We start from the raw sequence: 18,187 nt of genomic DNA on the forward strand, positions 1-18,187 counted from the left end.
TCTGTCAGTGCAATATGTCCCCTTTTAGTGACCTGAATAAAAAACTTGCCAGCCCAATCCTATGAAGTGGGAAGTGAGAAACCTCTGGTAGGGCAAGCCCAGTCAGTTGTGGAAAAGTCTTTAGGTGTTTTAGGCTGATGTTTGGGTTGCGTCCCCACCTGGCCAGGGATGTTCGGAACCAATGCAGGAATCCAGCAGTGGGTCCCAGGAATCGAACTCATAACCACCTGCTCATGAGTTCAACATGGGATCCACTGTATAATCATATCACCTCTTTCTTTTCAATCCTTGAAGGTTGGCAGACCCAGTGCTGTTAGTCTTTCCTTGTATGGTTTATCTTCCAGGCTGGGGACCAGTTTGGTTGCTGCCCTTTTTATTCTCTTGTTCTTGCATATATCCTTCATTCTATGTTGGATGGTACTACTGGTATTCCAGTCTTGGACTGCTCAGGGCTTCCATGAGTTTTTTCATCATCTCTTCATATAGTAAAACACCTTTTTAATCTTCTGCACTAGTCTGTATGTCTCACCCACACTCCTGCTGATGTCTGTGGGGTGACAGGATGTCTTTTATCAACATTCCCAAATCTTTCTACTCCTTTACTTTTGTATTGGGCTCACTTCCTAAGTAATAGTGTATGGATGGTCTTTTGCCACTATTGACTATTTCCAGTACCTTGCATTTTTTGTATTTACCTTCATTTCCCATTCTTGGGTCCATGGAATTTGTCTAGATCTGTTTGCAGTAGTCAACCATCCTTCTTGTTTTTCACTCTTTGCATGCTTTTTTCGACATTGCATAAATGTTGGCATAGCTTGCTGTACCTTCCACCATGTCATTGACATAGACAAGAAACATTATTGGTGCAAGCACTGAACCTTATGGAACTCTGCTCATTCCTGCTGTCCATCTTGACATCCTTTACTACTGCTCTTGTATATCTTCCATTAAAAAAATAAAAAATAAAAACACCCATTAGAGTAGTTTGCTATGTGTGTATGTATGTATATATATATATCTTATTTTCTTTTCCCTCCTTGTGAGGAGTTAAGACTTAGGAAAGGAAAGGGTAATGTTGGCTATTTATACCAGTGAGAGTGGTTACTTCCAGAATAGTATTTCTTTAATTTTCTGTTTGATATTCTGATTTTCTCAGAACACAGTTACTACTACTCACACTGTACAACCTTCATATGAAGAACCCTGCTGGACATAGAAAAGGATTCTTCCATTGGGAACTGGATATCTACAAGTTCATCGTCCAGCACTGGAATGATCTCTTCCGGGACAATGGGTGAGTTATTATCTTCTTTCTTGTTGTGTTGTTCTGAAAGCTGGATGCTTGAGAGAAGCACCTCTGTTTCATTCTTCTTCAGGTCCCATTAAGATCCTCAACTCCATCAGGGTGTTCAGTCATGATGTACATGCACTCTGTCTCCAGATCTCTCTACGATGATTAATTTTGAACGTTCTGATATTACAGACTGGGGAGGAAAGAACATATTCGTGGTATTATATTGGCACATCTATCACAATACCCTCACTTCTTTGCTGGAGGACATGATTTGGTTAATGATGGAGGGTGGTATAAGTTGTGCCAAGTTTTACCTCCAGCTGTACTCCTTCATCAAGAGGCTCAGAAGAAGAAAGATAGAAATACTAACCAAGGGGGACCCACTAATAAGAAAGCTAGATTTGAGGTAAATTTTATGTATGCATATATATTTTGACTAATTCATTATTTTAGAAAGGATATTTTAGGATGATATTTATGAAAGGCAGGAGACAGAGATGACCATCCACAAGGAGTTAAGATGAGAGGGAGACAAGGGTGGTGAATGGGAGTAGATGCATGCCTTTTGACTTGGCTACCTCCCATAGAAGGGGGGAAAAGCCTTTGGTGAATATATATATATATATATATATATATATATATATATATATATATATATATATATATATATATGTATGTATATATATGTATTTACGTAGTTGTATTTTTCGGGAAGGGGAGCTATGCTCATGGTGTCCCGTCTTCATATCTCATTTTATCTAAACTATTTTTAAATTCATGTATTGTTTTTGCACACACCACTTTCTCATCTAACTTTTTCCAACTGTCTATTACTCTGTGAGGAAAGCTGTTCTTTTTCAGATCTCTTCTATAGCTGTCTTTCTTGATTTTCTTTCCGTGTCCTCTTGTATTTCTGTCATCCCATTTTATTAGATCCCCTCTATCAATAGTTTCTATGCCTTTCATACATACATACATACATATACCAAGGCTTTTTCCCCCTTCCAAGGGAGGTAGCCAAAAAGGGAAAGGCATAAAAACACTCCCACCCATTTCATCCCTAAATACACTCCACACCCCTCCCACCCTTCCTCTCATCTGAGCACCTCCTGGATGACGGGTCATCCCTGCACCCTGCCCACCGCCCTGGGTCAGAAGCAGTGTCGCAAGACACAGTACATCCACAGCGAGGCCGCTTCATTTAATCGGCGACCCCCCCTCTCCGTCCCCCTTTGCATATAAGGCGAGGACGGGGAGAAATCCCTTCGGGCTGCGTCAAAATTTACTCACACATACTACCCCACCTCCCACTTCCCCGCCCATTCCTCCTCATGCAGTCACAACATCATCCATATACAACCATTCTCCACTCACCTCTGTCTTCCGTCCTCTCCCTTCCTTCCTCAACAGACATTCCCCTCTTCCCCAAAGCCCCCTTCACCCCATCCATCCACCTCATCCTAGGACGTCCCCTCATGTTCACTCCCTCCACATCTGCCTTCCATACCTCTTTTACTAGTCTTTCTTCACTCATTCTTTCCATGTGTCCAAACCATCCTAATATTCTTTCATCAACCCTATCTCCCAAATCCTTTTTCACCCCTGTTCTCCTCCTCACCTCCTCATTTCTCACTCTATCTAGCCTAGTAACCCCCACCATACTTCTCAGACACCTCATCTCAAACACATTCAAACTCCTTCTCTCTTCTTCTCTTATGTTCCACGTTTCTGCCCCATACAGTGCTGTTGGCACAATCACTCCTTCATACAGTCTCCTCTTCGCATCCATTCCCAAATGTCTATTCCTCATTACACTCTTTAAACCACCAAGGCATTTACTCGCTTCTCTCAATCTACATTCTACATTCATGCCTTTCATGATTCTGTAAATAGCTATCAAATCTCCTCTCTTTCTTCTTTGCTCTAGTGTCTGTAGCTCAAGTTTTGCTAGTCTCTCTTCATATGATAGTTTTGAGAGTGTTGGTGCCAATTTTGTAATTGCTCTTTGTATTATTTCAAGTTTGTTTATACATTTTTTTGTACTTGGTGACCACATCGTTGCTGCATATTCCAATCTTGGTCTTATCAGAGTGATTAGTATTTTCTTCACCATTTCTTCATCCAGGTATGTAAATGGCACTTTGATTGTTCTTATTAAATTATAAGTTTCACTAAAAATCTTATTTATTTGTTTCTGAGGTGACATATTATTCATAACAATGACCCCCCAGGTCCTTCTCATTTTTAACTTTTATTATACTTTCTTCTCCCAATTTATATGATCCTGTTATTCTGTTTTTGCTTTTCCAAATTCCATTATACTACACTTTTTAGTATTGAACTCCATCTCCCACTTCCTACTCCATTCCCATACTTTATTGAGATCACTCTGTAGTGACTCACAATCTTCTTCAGTGTTCACCTTTTTAAACAGTTTTGCATCATCTGCAAAGAAGCTCATATAACTTTCAATTTCTTCATCCATATCATTGATATATACAGCAAACATTATTGGTGCCAAAACTATTCCTTGTGGAACACCACTTATTACTTCATCCCAATGAGAGTGTTTGTCTCCTATCACACTCTCATTATTCTTTCTTACAAAAAGTCTTCCATCCATTTAAGCAGTTTGCCCTGTATTCCTCCTTAAGTTTCTAATTTCGTAAGCAACTTCTTATGTGGTACTTTGTCCAAAGCTTTTTTTAGGACTAGAAATGCACAATCAGCCCATCCATCTCTTTCTTGTATTATATCTATTAGCCTTGAATAGAAACATATTAAATTGGTGACGCATGATCGTCCTTGTCTGAATCCAAATTGCCTTGGATTTAACACTTTTTTAATATTTTACCCATCTACTTTTGACAATTCTTTCACAAATTTTTGCTATTGTACTTGTTAGAGAGACTGGTCTATAGTTGGTAGGGTCTTCTTTATTTCCCCCTTCATATATAGGTACTAAATTTGCTTTTTTCCAATATTCTTGAAATTTTCCTTCTTTCAAGGAACTGTTTATTATGCTATGTATTTTGTTGGCCAGTTCATTCCTGCATTCTTTCAAAATCCAGTTTGCTATTTCATCTGATCCATGCAATTTTCTGACATCAAGATTACTCAAGTGTTTCATTATTTCATTCTTTGTTACTTCTATTTCTTTCATAGGAGGGACTTTCTCTTTCCATTTGATCTCTTCAGGTTGTATGTTCTCCCTTGTAAACACTGATTTAAAATGCTTGTTCATAATTTCTGCCATTTCAATTTCCTCTGTGTATTCATCTCCTTGTCTTAATTTCTCCAAATCTTGTTTGTTTTTCAGTTGTTAAAAAATCTGTAAAATAGTTTTGGTTGATCTTTACATTTTTTTTATGACATCTTTTTCATATTTTCTTTTCCTCTCTGCACACTTGTACATATTCATTTCTATAACAAGTATATATTTTCCATTTTTCAGGCCTTTTGTGTTTCTTCCATTTGGTCCAAGCTTTATCTCTTTTATTTTTCAACTCCCTACAACTTTTGCTCTACCAGCACTTTACATATTCTTTTTCTTGTTTTTGTCTTGGGACATACTTTTCTACTCCTTTTTTATAAATTTTTGTTAAAATATTCCATTTCTCTTCTACTGTTGTTTCTTCTTTGTATATTCCTTCCCAGTTTTCTTTTTGAAAGAATTCTCTTATCTTATCAAAATTTGTTTTTTCATTCATCATTCTTCCTTTTCTATATTGTTCATTTCTTTTCATGTATTTTTCCTCGTTTAGTTCCAGTTCAATCAATATGTGGTCACTTTTACTTATTGGTGTTTTATATTCAATCTTTTCCACTATTCTAGGTTCAGATGTGATAATTAGGTCTAGTCTCGATGGTTCTTCATTTCTACACCTAGTGTTCTCCTGTATCCACTGTGTCATTGTATGGTCAGTAATCATCTCGAGTAGAACATTTCCTCATGAGCCGTCTACACCCTTTACTGTCATCTCTTCCCAGCAGACTTCTTTGCAATTAAAGTCGCCCATCATAACTATTCTTCCTCCATCTTCCATTATCTTATTTAATGTTATCCTTGTGTCTTCTAACATACTTTTATGTTCACTCTCTTCCCACGAGGCTGTTTTTGGAGGCACATAATTTATCACAAACTTTCTGCTCTTCTTATATGTCTTCCACTTCGATCATAATCATCTCTATTGTATTCTTTCCATATGTGACACACCTCACGTTTATATCCTTCTTAGTCAGGAACATAACTCCACCCCCTTGTTTTGTCTCTCTGTTTCTAATCCAATAATTATATGCATCATGTCCTACACTGTTGGGTGGTAGTGGACCTTTTAATTTTGTTTCTACAATTCCCATTATGTCCGGTTCTTTTTCCTTCAGATAATCATTCAGCTCATTCAATCCTGTTATTAATCCATCTATATTTGTGTAAGACACTTTTAGTTTTCTGCCACTTCCATTGTATTTTCTGTTTCCCTTTTGTTTTTCTCTAGTATGTCGTATTTCCTTACTTTCATATTCACTACTCTCCAATAGAATTTCTCTTTTTCTGACTGTTCTGTTCTCGTTTTTTTCCTTAGCTTCATGTCTTTTCATTTTTTCCTCCTCTCTTTCCTCTTTATTCATTTCTCTTTTTATCCATACCTTTTTATATTGTTCACTTGCTGCTAGTTTCCCTGTTTTTGCTAAGATATTCTCTGCCGTCATTTGTGACCTGAATTTAATCTTAATTGGTCTGGTCTTATCTGTACTATACTTTCCGAGTCTATACATCTCTTCAATTTGTTTCATGATTTCAGGTTCATCTTCCTGAACTAATTCTAGTAAACTGCTTACTTTTTCTTTTTCCTCATTCATTCTTGTGGTTCTATTTAGGTTATATTTCTCTTCCATTCCTAATATAATTATACATTTCTTTTTATCTGCTAAGTCTCTTACTATATTCTCCTTCTGTCTCATCACTTTAATAACTGAGTCTTCAGTTTGTTCTTTCATTTGCTGTTTAATTATGTCAGTAAATGCAACTCTACTGTTTTCTTGGATTTTTTTCCAACCCTGTGCTTCTTTTGCTATGGCCTCTTTATTGTCTTTATTATTCCTCTTTAATTCCTCATTCTCCTCTTTTACTTCTTTTAACTGTCTTTTTAAATCTTCTATTTCTTTAGTTAAGTTTTTGTTCACCTTCTCTAGTTCTTCCAATTTTTCAACTCTCTGCGCAATCTTTGCTACGTTACCGAACATCTTCTCCCAATGTTCGGTCACTTTTTTAATTTTTTCCTCTAGTCTTGCTGATCGGGTGAGGTTGGTATTCGTCCCCCCCCCCCCATTAAATCCCTGGAAATTATTATCTTCATCTTCCATTGTGCTACTCTTATTTATTTTTATAACCTTAATGGTTTTACTGATATTTTCTATTTCCCCATTGTCGTCAGCTGACCTGTTGTTTAAATTTTTTCTGCTGTCAGGGGGAGCCCGTTCGTCTCCCTCCTCATTTTCTTCCATTTCCCTCAGTAACCCCTCCCCTTCTCCCCTTGCATTACCTTTTTACTACACCACGGGTTTTCCCCTTCCCTACAAATACAATAAGGTACTTCCTCGTAGATGAGATCCACGAAAAATGCATTTTTTTTTCTGGAGTTCCAATCCACGCTGTGAATCCGACGAAAGTGTGTGTGTGTGTGTGTGTATATATATATATATATATATATATATATATATATATATATATATATATATATATGTATATAAATATATATATATATATATATATATATATAAATATATATATGTATTTACCTAGTTGTATTTTACGGGAAGGGGAGCTATGCTCGTGGTGTCCCGTCTTCATATCTCATTTTATCTAAACTATTTTTAAATTCATGTATTGTTTTTGCACACACCACTTTCTCATCTAACTTGTTCCAACTGTCTATTACTCTGTGAGGAAAGCTGTTCTTTTTCACATTTCTTCTATAGCTGTCTTTCTTGATTTTCTTTCTGTGCCCTCTTGTACTTCTATCATCCCATTTTATCAGATTCTCTCTATCAATAGTTTATATGCCTTTCATGATTCTGTAAATAGCTATCAAATCTCCTCTCTTTCTTCTTTGCTCTAGTGTCTGTAGCTCAAGTTTTGCTAGTCTCTCTTCATATGATAGTTTTGAGAGTGTTGGTGCCAATTTTGTAATTGCTCTTTGTATTATTTCAAGTTTGTTTATACATTTTTTTGTACTTGGTAACCACATTGTTGCTGCATATTCCAATCTTGGTCTTATCAGAGTGATTAGAATTTTCTTCACCATTTCTTCATCCAGGTATGTAAATGCCACTTTAATTGTTCTTATTAAATTATAAGTTTCTCCAAAAATCTTATTTATATGTTTCTCAGGTGATATATTATTCATAACAATAACTCCCAGGTCCTTCTCATTTTCTACTTTTTTTATTCCTTCTCCCAATTTATATGATCCTGTTATTCTGTTTTTGCTTTTTCCAAATTCCATTATACTACACTTTTTAGTGTTGAACTCCATCTCCCACTTCCTACTCCATTCCCGTACTTTATTTAGATCACTCTGTAGTGACTCACAATCTTCTTCCGTGTTAACTTGTTTAAATAGTTTTGCATCATCTGCAAAGAAGCTCATATAACTTTCAATTTCTTCATCCATATCATTAATATATTTATAGCAAACATTATTGGGGCCAAAACTGTTCCTTGTGGAACACCGCTTATTACGTCATCCCATCTAGAGTGTTTGTCTCCTATGACTACTCTCATTTTTCTTTCTTGCAAAAAGTGTTCCATCCAATTTAGCAGTTTGCCCTGTATTCCTCCTTCAGTTTCTAATTTCTTAAGCAACTTCTTATGTGGTACTTTGTCAAAAGCTTTTTTTAGGTCTAGAAATGCACAATCAGCCCATCCATCTCTTGTATTATATCTATTAGCCTTGAATAGAAACATATTAAATTAGTGACACATGATCGTCCTTGTCTGAATCCAAATTGCCTTGGATTTAGCACGCTGTTTTTTTCTAAATACCTTACCCATTTACTTTTGATAATTCTTTCACAAATTTTTGCTATTGTACTTGTTAGAGAGACTGGTCTATAGTTGGTAGGGTCTTCTTTATTACCTCCTTTGTATATAGGTACTATATTTGCTTTTTTCCAATCTTCTGGAACTTTTCCTTCTTTCAAGGAACTATTTATTATGCTATGTATTTTGTTTGCCAGTTCATTTCTGCATTCTTTCAAAATCCAGTTTGCTATTTCATCTGGTCCATGCGATTTTCTAACATCAAGATTACTCAAGTGTTTCATTATTTCATTCCTTGTTACTTCTATTTCTTTCATAGGGGGACTTTCTCTTTCCATTCAATCTCTTCCAGTTGTATATTCTCCCTTGTAAACACTGATTTAAAATGCTTGTTCATAATTTCTGCCATTTCTATTTCCTCTGTATTCAACTCCCCCATGTCTTAATTTCTCCAAGTCTTGTTTATTTTTCAGTTTGTTGTTTACAAATCTGTAGAATAGTTTTGGTTGATCTTTACATTTTTCTATGACATCTTTTTCATATTTTCTCTTTTCCTCTCTGCACGCTTGTACATATTCATTTCTATAACAAGTATTGTGCCGTTACGAGAGGTAACGGGGCTTTTTTATATGTTCGTGTACCCCATGTTTACATATTTTTTGTCGTAAGGCTCGTTTCCCCTCGGAAGAGGTGTTCAATTTTGTTTTTTGTAATGCTTTAGTTTTAAGTATATTTCGAGCAGAGGCCTCTTCTGTTCGAAAATCCCACCTTGTAAGTTGTCTGCAAGCTGTGTTGCAAGATAACATCTCATTATTTGTACAATGTTCACTTAAAGAATTAGACTTAAGAAGGTGTGTAAGAACCGGTTGCTGTTTTGTGATGTCACGTCACACATCTAGGCAGTCTGGTTCGAAACGCCTTCAGGTGTATACCCGCTCCCTTTGCGGCCAACTCACTTTTCATCTACTACTTCTACTCTTCCTCCCAATTTCTGTCTGCCCCTCCATATTTTCAATGGTAGCACCTGTTGTGTGAAGATGAGAAAGTCGTTTTTTTCTATTGCCAATAAACGTAGCAACGGGTACTCCGTGGATCCTTACCCTCTCCGCGTTTGTTTATGTTATGTAATGCAGAAAGAGGGCACTCGTTACGTTTTCCCCTATGCGCAGCATAGTAATTCGCTGCGCCATAAGTATATATTTTTGATTTTTCAGGTCTTTTGTTTTTCTTCATTTGGTCCAAGCTTTGTCTCTTTTGTCTTTTAACACTCTACAACTTTTGTTGTACTAGCACTTTACATATTCTTTTTCTTGTTTTTGTCTTGGGACATACTTTTCCGCTCTTTTTTTTTTTTGATAAATTTTTGTCAAAATATTCCAATTCTCTTCTATTGTTGTATCTTCTTTGTGTATTCTTTCCCAGTTTTCATTTTGAAAGAATTCTCTTTATTTGATCAAAATTTGTTTTTTCATACATCAATCTTCCTTTTCTATATTGTTCATTTCTTTTCATGTATTTTTTCTCATTTAGTTCTAGTTCTATCAATATGTGGTCACTTTTACTTATTGGTGCCTGGTATTCTATCTTTTCCACTATTTCAGGTTTTGATGTGATTATTAGGTCTAGTCTCGATGGTTCTTCATTTCTATACCTAGTGTTCTCTTGGATCCATTGTGTCATTGTGTGGTCAATAATCATCTCGAGTAGAACATTTCCCCATGAGTCTTCTCCACCCTATAAGGTCATCTCTTCCCAGCAGATGTGTGTGTATATATGCATGTGTTGTTAAAGTCGACAGCATTAAGGAGGTTGTTTTATCTTCTTACGGGTATTCTCCAGCTTTCTAACCAATACTCGGAGAATACAATGCCTTTGCAAAACGGGGCTATTAAACATCATTTAATGAAATATCATAACCAAACAGCCACCCGTGAATGCCTAGTTAAGAACACCAGGATTATAGCAAGCAATAGGGGTGCACATAAATTTAAGCTTTTAGAAGCTATGTTTATAAGGGAATATAGCCCTGTTATTAATATCCAAAGCAACATGATTTCTGTCATTGGTTTGTTTAACAATGCAGTGAAGCCACCACCACCCGTGACCTCCCCCTATGTCAATATTCCCCCCCTCCACCTCCTCCCACCCACTCCATCCATCCTCCCCCCAGCCAACCTCGCAACCCCCAAACCCCCAACCCCACCCTCCTCAACCCTCTCCTTCCCATCATAATGAGCATTCAACCCCTCCCACCACCCCTTCCCCCACTACCCCTTCCACCACCCAAGCCGGCTTGGTTCGCATATATAAGTCACCAACTGATGATTTCCTTCGTCATTTCTTTGGACCTTTAATTTTGTAAGTAGTGGTCCCCAACGGCCCATGTATCGAGATAGGATTTGAATTATTGCTGATTTATTGATATCTATTTCCATAATTGTGAATTTTTGTTAAGGTTAACACCCTTTTTTTCTTTATTTCTGTATGTCGGTAATATTTATGTTACAGATTTTCCTGAAGATGTCTCTTTGCAGGCGAAACATTGAATAAATGAATCATTTTGGCAACTTGGTTTATGCCCGCCCTCCAAATGGCAGAGTATTGGTTAGAAAGCTGGAGAATACCCATAAGAAGATTAACAACCTCCTTAATGCTGTCGACTTTAACAACACATGCATACAAGATAATCTGCTCCCTAGATATTCAAACATGTAAATATATATATATGTATATATATATATATATGTATAGATATATGTATATATATATATGTATATATATATGTATATATACATATATATATATATATACATGTATATATATATATATATATATATACATGTATATATATATATATATATATATACATGAATATGTATATATATATATACATATATACAACCACTCCTCGTTTAATGACGACAATTGGGACCAGCGTCGCCGTCGTTTACCGAATTGGTTGTTAAGAGAAAGTGTATACATATACATACATGTACTGTATGTACAATGTCCAGCAATACATATATCCTTATTTTCATGTATTTTCCCTCCTTTATACAGTACATTAAAGCTTTATTTACTGTTTATTTACCGTGGTTAGGTTCCTGAAATTACTGTATGTGACCAAATTCGCGTATGCTGACATTCCATATCAAATACCGGGGTATTTTTTTAGTTTCGACCATGGGTGCAATATTGCAATAGAAAATTAATTATGTAAATTAAAGTGTATCAACGTAATATGCAATTTTGTGGGCGGAAATGGAAGTAAAGAATGCCTTGCTACAAGCAAATATGCTAATGAACGAAGTCGGTAGCATAGGATCGGGACGCCATCTTGTCGTCTGTCAATTGACGGCCTCGGTACTTCTGACTACCTCGCCAGGTATATTTTCTTGAAGGAATGTTATGGTGCGGAGATACATGCATTCCTTCAAGCTGCAAGAACTTTGTATACCCCGCAAGCTGAGAGAGTGGTTGAAAAGCCCGTCGTCTCTCACAACGACGACAACGAGGACGAGCCGGATGACATTTAATTTGCAGGTGATGATTTATTAAACACAGGTTAGGTTAAAACTTAAACCCACTCTCGGAGAAAGATAAGCTGAGATACAGAGTAAAACCGTATATTTCGACCACTGACTGTGGTCCTCTTCAGCAGTTACAATTATAGGGTACATAGACAAGAGGTTATATACAGAGGAGGAAGGAGCATTGGGGGACTCAGTAAGCCTCAGGTCACTTGCCCCGAGTGAGGTCGGACGTTACGTCCTGTAGAGATGAACTTGTCAACCGCCATACTAGTTATAGCATCAGGTGACCATTGACCTTTGGATGTATTATAATTAGGAAACTTTTTTATTAGTGAGGACTCAATAATTTTTCTTTTGAAACTACAATTTGAATTGTACACTGTAGCTGCATTCCTCCAATCTATTCTGTGATCTAAAAGGCTAGAGTGGAGGAATACAGCTGAGTTTTCTTGGCCATATCATAAAGAATTTTTATGTTCTTTGATCCTAGTGGGTAGATCACGTCCCGTTTGTCCCCAGTACACTTTATCACAGTCGAGACATGGTATCTTGTATACTCCAATTATGTCCTTATTGGATATTCTATGATGGACATTTACTACTTTTTTAAAAATATTATTTGGGTAACTAAAAGTGACCTTGATTTGGTTCCTAGGTAATAATTTAGATGCGGCATGCATGGATTCGTGATAAGGGAGTTTGATATTTGATTTTTCCCAGACAAATTTTGTGTTGGAATTGTTTGCTCTAAAATAACTGGTTTTTGGCTTTGCTGAGGGCTTTTGTCAGAAACCAGTCTGGGTAGCCTATTTTTAATAATTGAGTGCGCACTGATTCAATTTCTGAGTTGAGGAATTCCGGGCTGCAAATCCGAAGAGCTCTTAAATAAAGGCCCGAGGCAACACTATATTTTATATTATCCGGATGATTACTGAAAAAATGTAAATAACTGCCTGTATGAGTAGGCTTCCTGTATACTGTAAAGGACAAATTATCTGGACATCTGATCACTAAAATATCAAGAAAAGGTATTCTTCCTTCAATTTCCCATTCTACTTTAAATCTAATATTATGTGCTAAATTGTTAAGACTATCAAGAAAAACATTGAAAGAGCCCCATTTGTCATCCCAGATAGTGAAAACATCATCTACATATCTGAACCAGAACATGTCGGCTGGTTTGATACTAGGTAAAAGTACGCACTCAAAGTATTCCATGTATAGGTTCGCCAAAAATTCTTTTTTCAGGCAAAGGTACGGTTGCAGCATGGGTTCTAACCTTTCCCCGGTGTTGGCGAACCTATACATGGAATACTTTGAGTGCGTACTTTTACCTAGTATCAAACCAGCTGACATGTTCTGGTTCAGATATGTAGATGATGTTTTCACTATCTGGGATGACAAAGGGGGCTCTTTCAATGTTTTTCTTGATAGTCTTAACAATTTAGCACATAAAATTAGATTAAAAGTAGAATGGGAAATTGAAGTAAAAATACATATTCTTGATATTTTAGTGATCAGATGTCCAGATAATTTGTCCTTTACAGTATACAGGAAGCCTACTCATACGGGCAGTTATTTACATTTTTTCAGTAATCATCCGGATAATATAAAATATAGTGTTGCCTCGGGCCTTTATTTAAGAGCTCTTCGGATTTGCAGCCCGGAATTTCTCAACTCAGAAATTGAATCAGTGCGCACTCAATTATTAAAAATAGGCTACCCAGACTGGTTTCTGACAAAAGCCCTCAGCAAAGCCAAAACCAGTTATTTTAGAACAAACAATTCCAACACAAAATTTGTCTGGGAAAAAATCAAATATCAAACTCCCTTAAAACGAATCCATGCATGCCGCATCTAAATTATTACCTAGGAACCAAATCAAGGTCACTTTTAGTTACCCAAATAATATTTTTAAAAAAGTAGTAAATGTCCATCATAGAACATCCAATAAGGAGTATACAAGATACCATGTCTCGACTGTGATAAAGTGTACTGGGGACAAACGGGACGTGATCTACCCACTAGGATCAAAGAACATAAAAATTCTTTACGATACGGCCAAGAAAACTCTGCTGTATTCCTCCACTCTAGCCTTTTAGATCACAGAATAGATTGGAGGAATGCAGCTACAGTGTACAATTCAAATTGTAGTTTCAAAAGAAAAATTATTGAGTCCTTACTAATAAAAAAGTTTCCTAATTATAATACATCCAAAGGTCAATGGTCACCTGATGCTATAACTAGTACGGCGGTTGACAAGTTCATCTCTACAGGACGTAACGTCCGACCTCACTCGGGGCAAGTGACCTGAGGCTTACTGAGTCCCCCAATGCTCCTTCCTCCTCTGTATATAACCTCTTGTCTATGTACCCTATAATTGTAACTGCTGAAGAGGACCACAGTCAGTGGTCGAAATATACGGTTTTACTGTGTATCTCAGCTTATCTTTCTCCGAGAGTGGGTTTAAGTTTTATTTTATTCGTGTGTTACGACACCTACGTTACAGGTTAGGTTAGTGTAGGTTAGACGAATTTATCATCCTTTCATTTCTTCAATGTCGGCATCTATCATAACAAACATGGTGTACCATTCGTCCGACATGACTTCGTTACTTACGAAATCTGTTTTTGTACTTTTTTTTGTTATTTCCGCTCACAAAATTGTATATTACGTTGATACATTATAATTTACAAAATTAATAATTAATTTTCTATTGCTATAATGCGCGCATGGTCAAAACTAAAAATTTACCAATACCTGTATATACTGTACCCCAGGTAGTTTGTGCAGCTTGCAGGATGGTAATGTAGACCTGAGCTTCAGAACACTATACCTCACAGCTAATATCCACTGTACAAGTTCATTTATAACATACAAATTTGCCTCAGCCAACTTAATTATCGTACACGACGTCGTAACTTCGGGAGATTTACGTTAAACGAATATTGGTCTGTCATAAAGCCCGTCGTAACTCCGCGTCGTCGCTAACCGAGTAGGTCGTTAAACGAGGAGTGGTTGTATATATATATATAATATATATACCAAAGGCTTTTTCCCCCTTACATGGGGGGTAGCCAAAAAGAAAAAGGCATAGAAACCACTCCCACTCATTCCATTCTCTACATATTCCACTCCCCTCCATCCTCCTCCCTCTCATATATATATATATATATATATATATATATATATATATATATATATATATATATATATATATATATATATATATATATATATATAATGTATATATAGACATTTGTTGAGACATTCTGATAGGTTGACGTAAGTGGAGTAGGAAACACAGGAGTCTTAGTCTCAAGTTTATTCTTGACTAGTTTCACAGGTGTGTATATATATGTATATATATATATATATATATATATATATATATATATATATATATATATATTGTATATATATATATTCATCTCTTGCAAGGAGGTAAAGCAAAAGAAAATCTTGGAGGACAGACCAGAACCTGAGTACATGGGTCTGGAGCAGGGTAGAGGGACTGCAAAATATTGAACGGAATGGAGGAAGATTGAGAGTAGATGAAAGAATGATTTCAGCCCAAAGGGAGTTTCATCTCACCTACTCTATAAAATTTATCACTGGATGATGGGGGAAGGAGTTATATGTTGAAGTTGTGTGGGTAAATCAACTGTGCCTGTTAAGCTCTGCTATGGAAGTGCTGTGTCTCACTGCATTGTCTTTGACACAAGTAGTGCAGCGGAGAACAGGGATGACTCTTCATCCATGAAATGCTGAGATGAGAGGGGCATAGTGTTTTAGAATGCATTTAGTGGGAGTGTGTTTTGACTTGGCTACCCCTTAATAAGGGAGAAAGCATCTTTTGTATATATGTATGTAATGTGACATTCTTTGTATTCATCATCAGGAAGGAAATATCATGGATAGATTCCCAGTTAAAGGAGTTTATGTGAAAAAAGAAGTGGCAGAGGTGCCAATGGACAAATCATCTTGTGGATTGCAGTATTTAGAGAGGAATATTCTCAAACCTCATGCATCATTGCCAAATTCTATATATGAAGATGACTGTGAGCAGGAGGTAAGTTGTGAATTGTTGAATTAACTCCTAAGCAGTGTTGGGTTACCTCATGTAAACAAAACTGCCTGGCATTAAAATGAAATGTAGATTTCAGTGATGTATTTTAAGAAGGGATTTAAAAGAATGCATGCCTACATATACACACTCCAGCAGTGGTTGAAGTAAGACATACCGAAAACAAGCTCCGAACTGCTAAACAGCGCTTTGTTGACGGATGAAATTGGAACCAACCCTGCCTAGTTGTTTACAAAAACGAGAAGGGAGAAATATAATTTGAGTGACCGAAAATGTAACCGTCTTTGTATCTTTATTTATTTCTTTATTTATTTTTTCTTCATGGTCAGTTACATAAAAAATGGAAGGAAAAAACAAAAATCAAAGGGAAAAAGAACCAACAAAAAGGTGCCTAGACATAAGTAGGGTTGAATCACCATACGGGTGGTCCCAAAAAGGACATGACTGAATGAAACACCGAAGACATACCAAAATTTAAAAAAAAAATTATTTTCTGGTTGTGATAGTGGTATTATGTATAGAGGAATAGAAATGGAAAGAGAACTCAGGTTTAAAAATATAATGAGAAATAGGGAAATCAATGACTTGTTAGATGAAATAATTGAACACAAAAGTGAATGTAAAATTATATACAAAGAAGTAGCCCTATTAAGAAGGGCCAATGAAGAAAATAACAGGGAAATAGATGAGTTGAAAAAGGAACTAAATAGGATAAAGGGAGAAAATGAAAGATTGAATAATGAAGATATGAATAGGAACGGGACATTAAAGAAAGAGATAAAGGATCAAATGTAGGCAGTGACCGAGAAAGTGGAAGAAAAGATCAAAGAAAATGACTTCCAAGAAATAAAGAAACTGGAAAGTTATGAAAATTAAGGTTTAACAAATTCAAAGATTAACATTCGAGAACTTACCAGGTTGGGTTCTCAAACTGTGGTATTTGAAATCTGAAGAATAAGGCCTTGTCTTTGAACTCTGAAAATGTAGGTCCCTTGCCTTGACATTTCTAATTTTGAAGTCCATCTGGAACCAGAGCTGTGGGTAGTCTGACCTGACGTTAGTGTGGACTATTTGGTGGGACTCTCACGAGTTTGAAAAAAGCTCAAAAGGCCATGGGTTAATATTGACATTTTAAGTAAATTCTCAAAAGTTCAAACCCCGATTTATTAAACCCAAATTTATTACATAAGATTTAACAAGCAAAAAAGAGGAGGGGAGTTAAATTGTATCTTTAAAGTTACAATAGGCACGGTTTGAAGCTTCAGGAAATGCTCCTGATTCAAAAGATGTAAACAGCATCTTGAGGAAGAGTTTCCCAAATGAAAAGGTAAGCACTAAAAGATTCCCAATAACAATTAACACAAAGTAGAACAGGAAAGTCAGAAATTATCTTTTAAAGAAATAGTGGAGCTATGAAAATTGTGGTTTAACAAATTCAAAGATTAATGTTCGAGAACTTGCCAGTCACAGTTTTCAACCTGGTTGGGTTCTCAAACAGTGGTGTTTGAATTGAAGATTAAGGCCTTGCCTTTGAACTTTGAAGATGTAGGTCCCTTGCTTTGACGTTTCAAATTTTGACATCCGTCTGGTACCAGAGCTCTGGGTTTTCTGTCCCGATGTTTACAAAGGATTACAAAGGCGGAGCATGCCGACAGGAGACCTTTTGATCCATATCTAGGTCGGATGCGAAAAAAAATCATATTAATAATAAAATAATAAATAAAAACTATGATAATGTAAATAACAAATAAAATACACAAATAAATGCATAGGTATAGTTAAATAATAAACAAACAGGTAAATAGTAAATAATAATAAATTGACATATAACTAATAATAAATAAAAATCAGACAGACAAATGATAACAAAACAACATACATACATATACCAAGGCTTTTTCCCCCTTCCAAGGGAGGTAGCCAAAAAGGGAAAGGCATAAAAACACTCCCACCCATTTCATCCCTAGATACACTCCACACCCCTCCCACCCTCCCTCTCATCTGAGCACCTCCTGGATGACGGGTCATCCCTGCACCCTGCCCACTGCCCTGGGTCAGAAGCAGTGTCGCAAGACACAGTACATCCACAGCAAGGCCGCTTCATTTAATCGGCGACCCCCCCTCTCCGTCCCCCTCTGCATATAAGGCGAGGACGGGGAGAAATCCCTTCGGGCTGCGTCAAAATTTACTCACACATACTACCCCGGCCCCCACCCCCTCGCCTATTCCTC

The 18,187-nt window shown here is 36.5% G+C and overlaps 1 protein-coding gene across 4 annotated transcripts in view; it reads left to right on the forward strand.

Annotated features, from left to right (window-relative positions):
* Nucleotides 1-18,187, forward strand: part of LOC143020994 (uncharacterized) — a 95,036-nt gene that overhangs the window by 23,391 nt on the left and 53,458 nt on the right. For 3 of the 4 annotated variants that reach the window (XM_076178077.1, XM_076178083.1, XM_076178081.1), the window contains exons 2-4: nt 1,157-1,294; nt 1,484-1,700; nt 15,771-15,941. In XM_076178077.1, the coding sequence (XP_076034192.1) occupies nt 1,157-1,294; nt 1,484-1,700; nt 15,771-15,941 (526 nt within the window). The remainder of the gene's footprint in view (nt 1-1,156; nt 1,295-1,483; nt 1,701-15,770; nt 15,942-18,187) is intronic. The other variant, XM_076178082.1, reaches the window with a different exon arrangement.

Source organism: Oratosquilla oratoria, chromosome 41, assembly GCF_046742065.1.
Source record: "Oratosquilla oratoria isolate Oo_2021 chromosome 41, ASM4674206v1, whole genome shotgun sequence".
NCBI lineage: Eukaryota > Metazoa > Arthropoda > Malacostraca > Stomatopoda > Squillidae > Oratosquilla > Oratosquilla oratoria.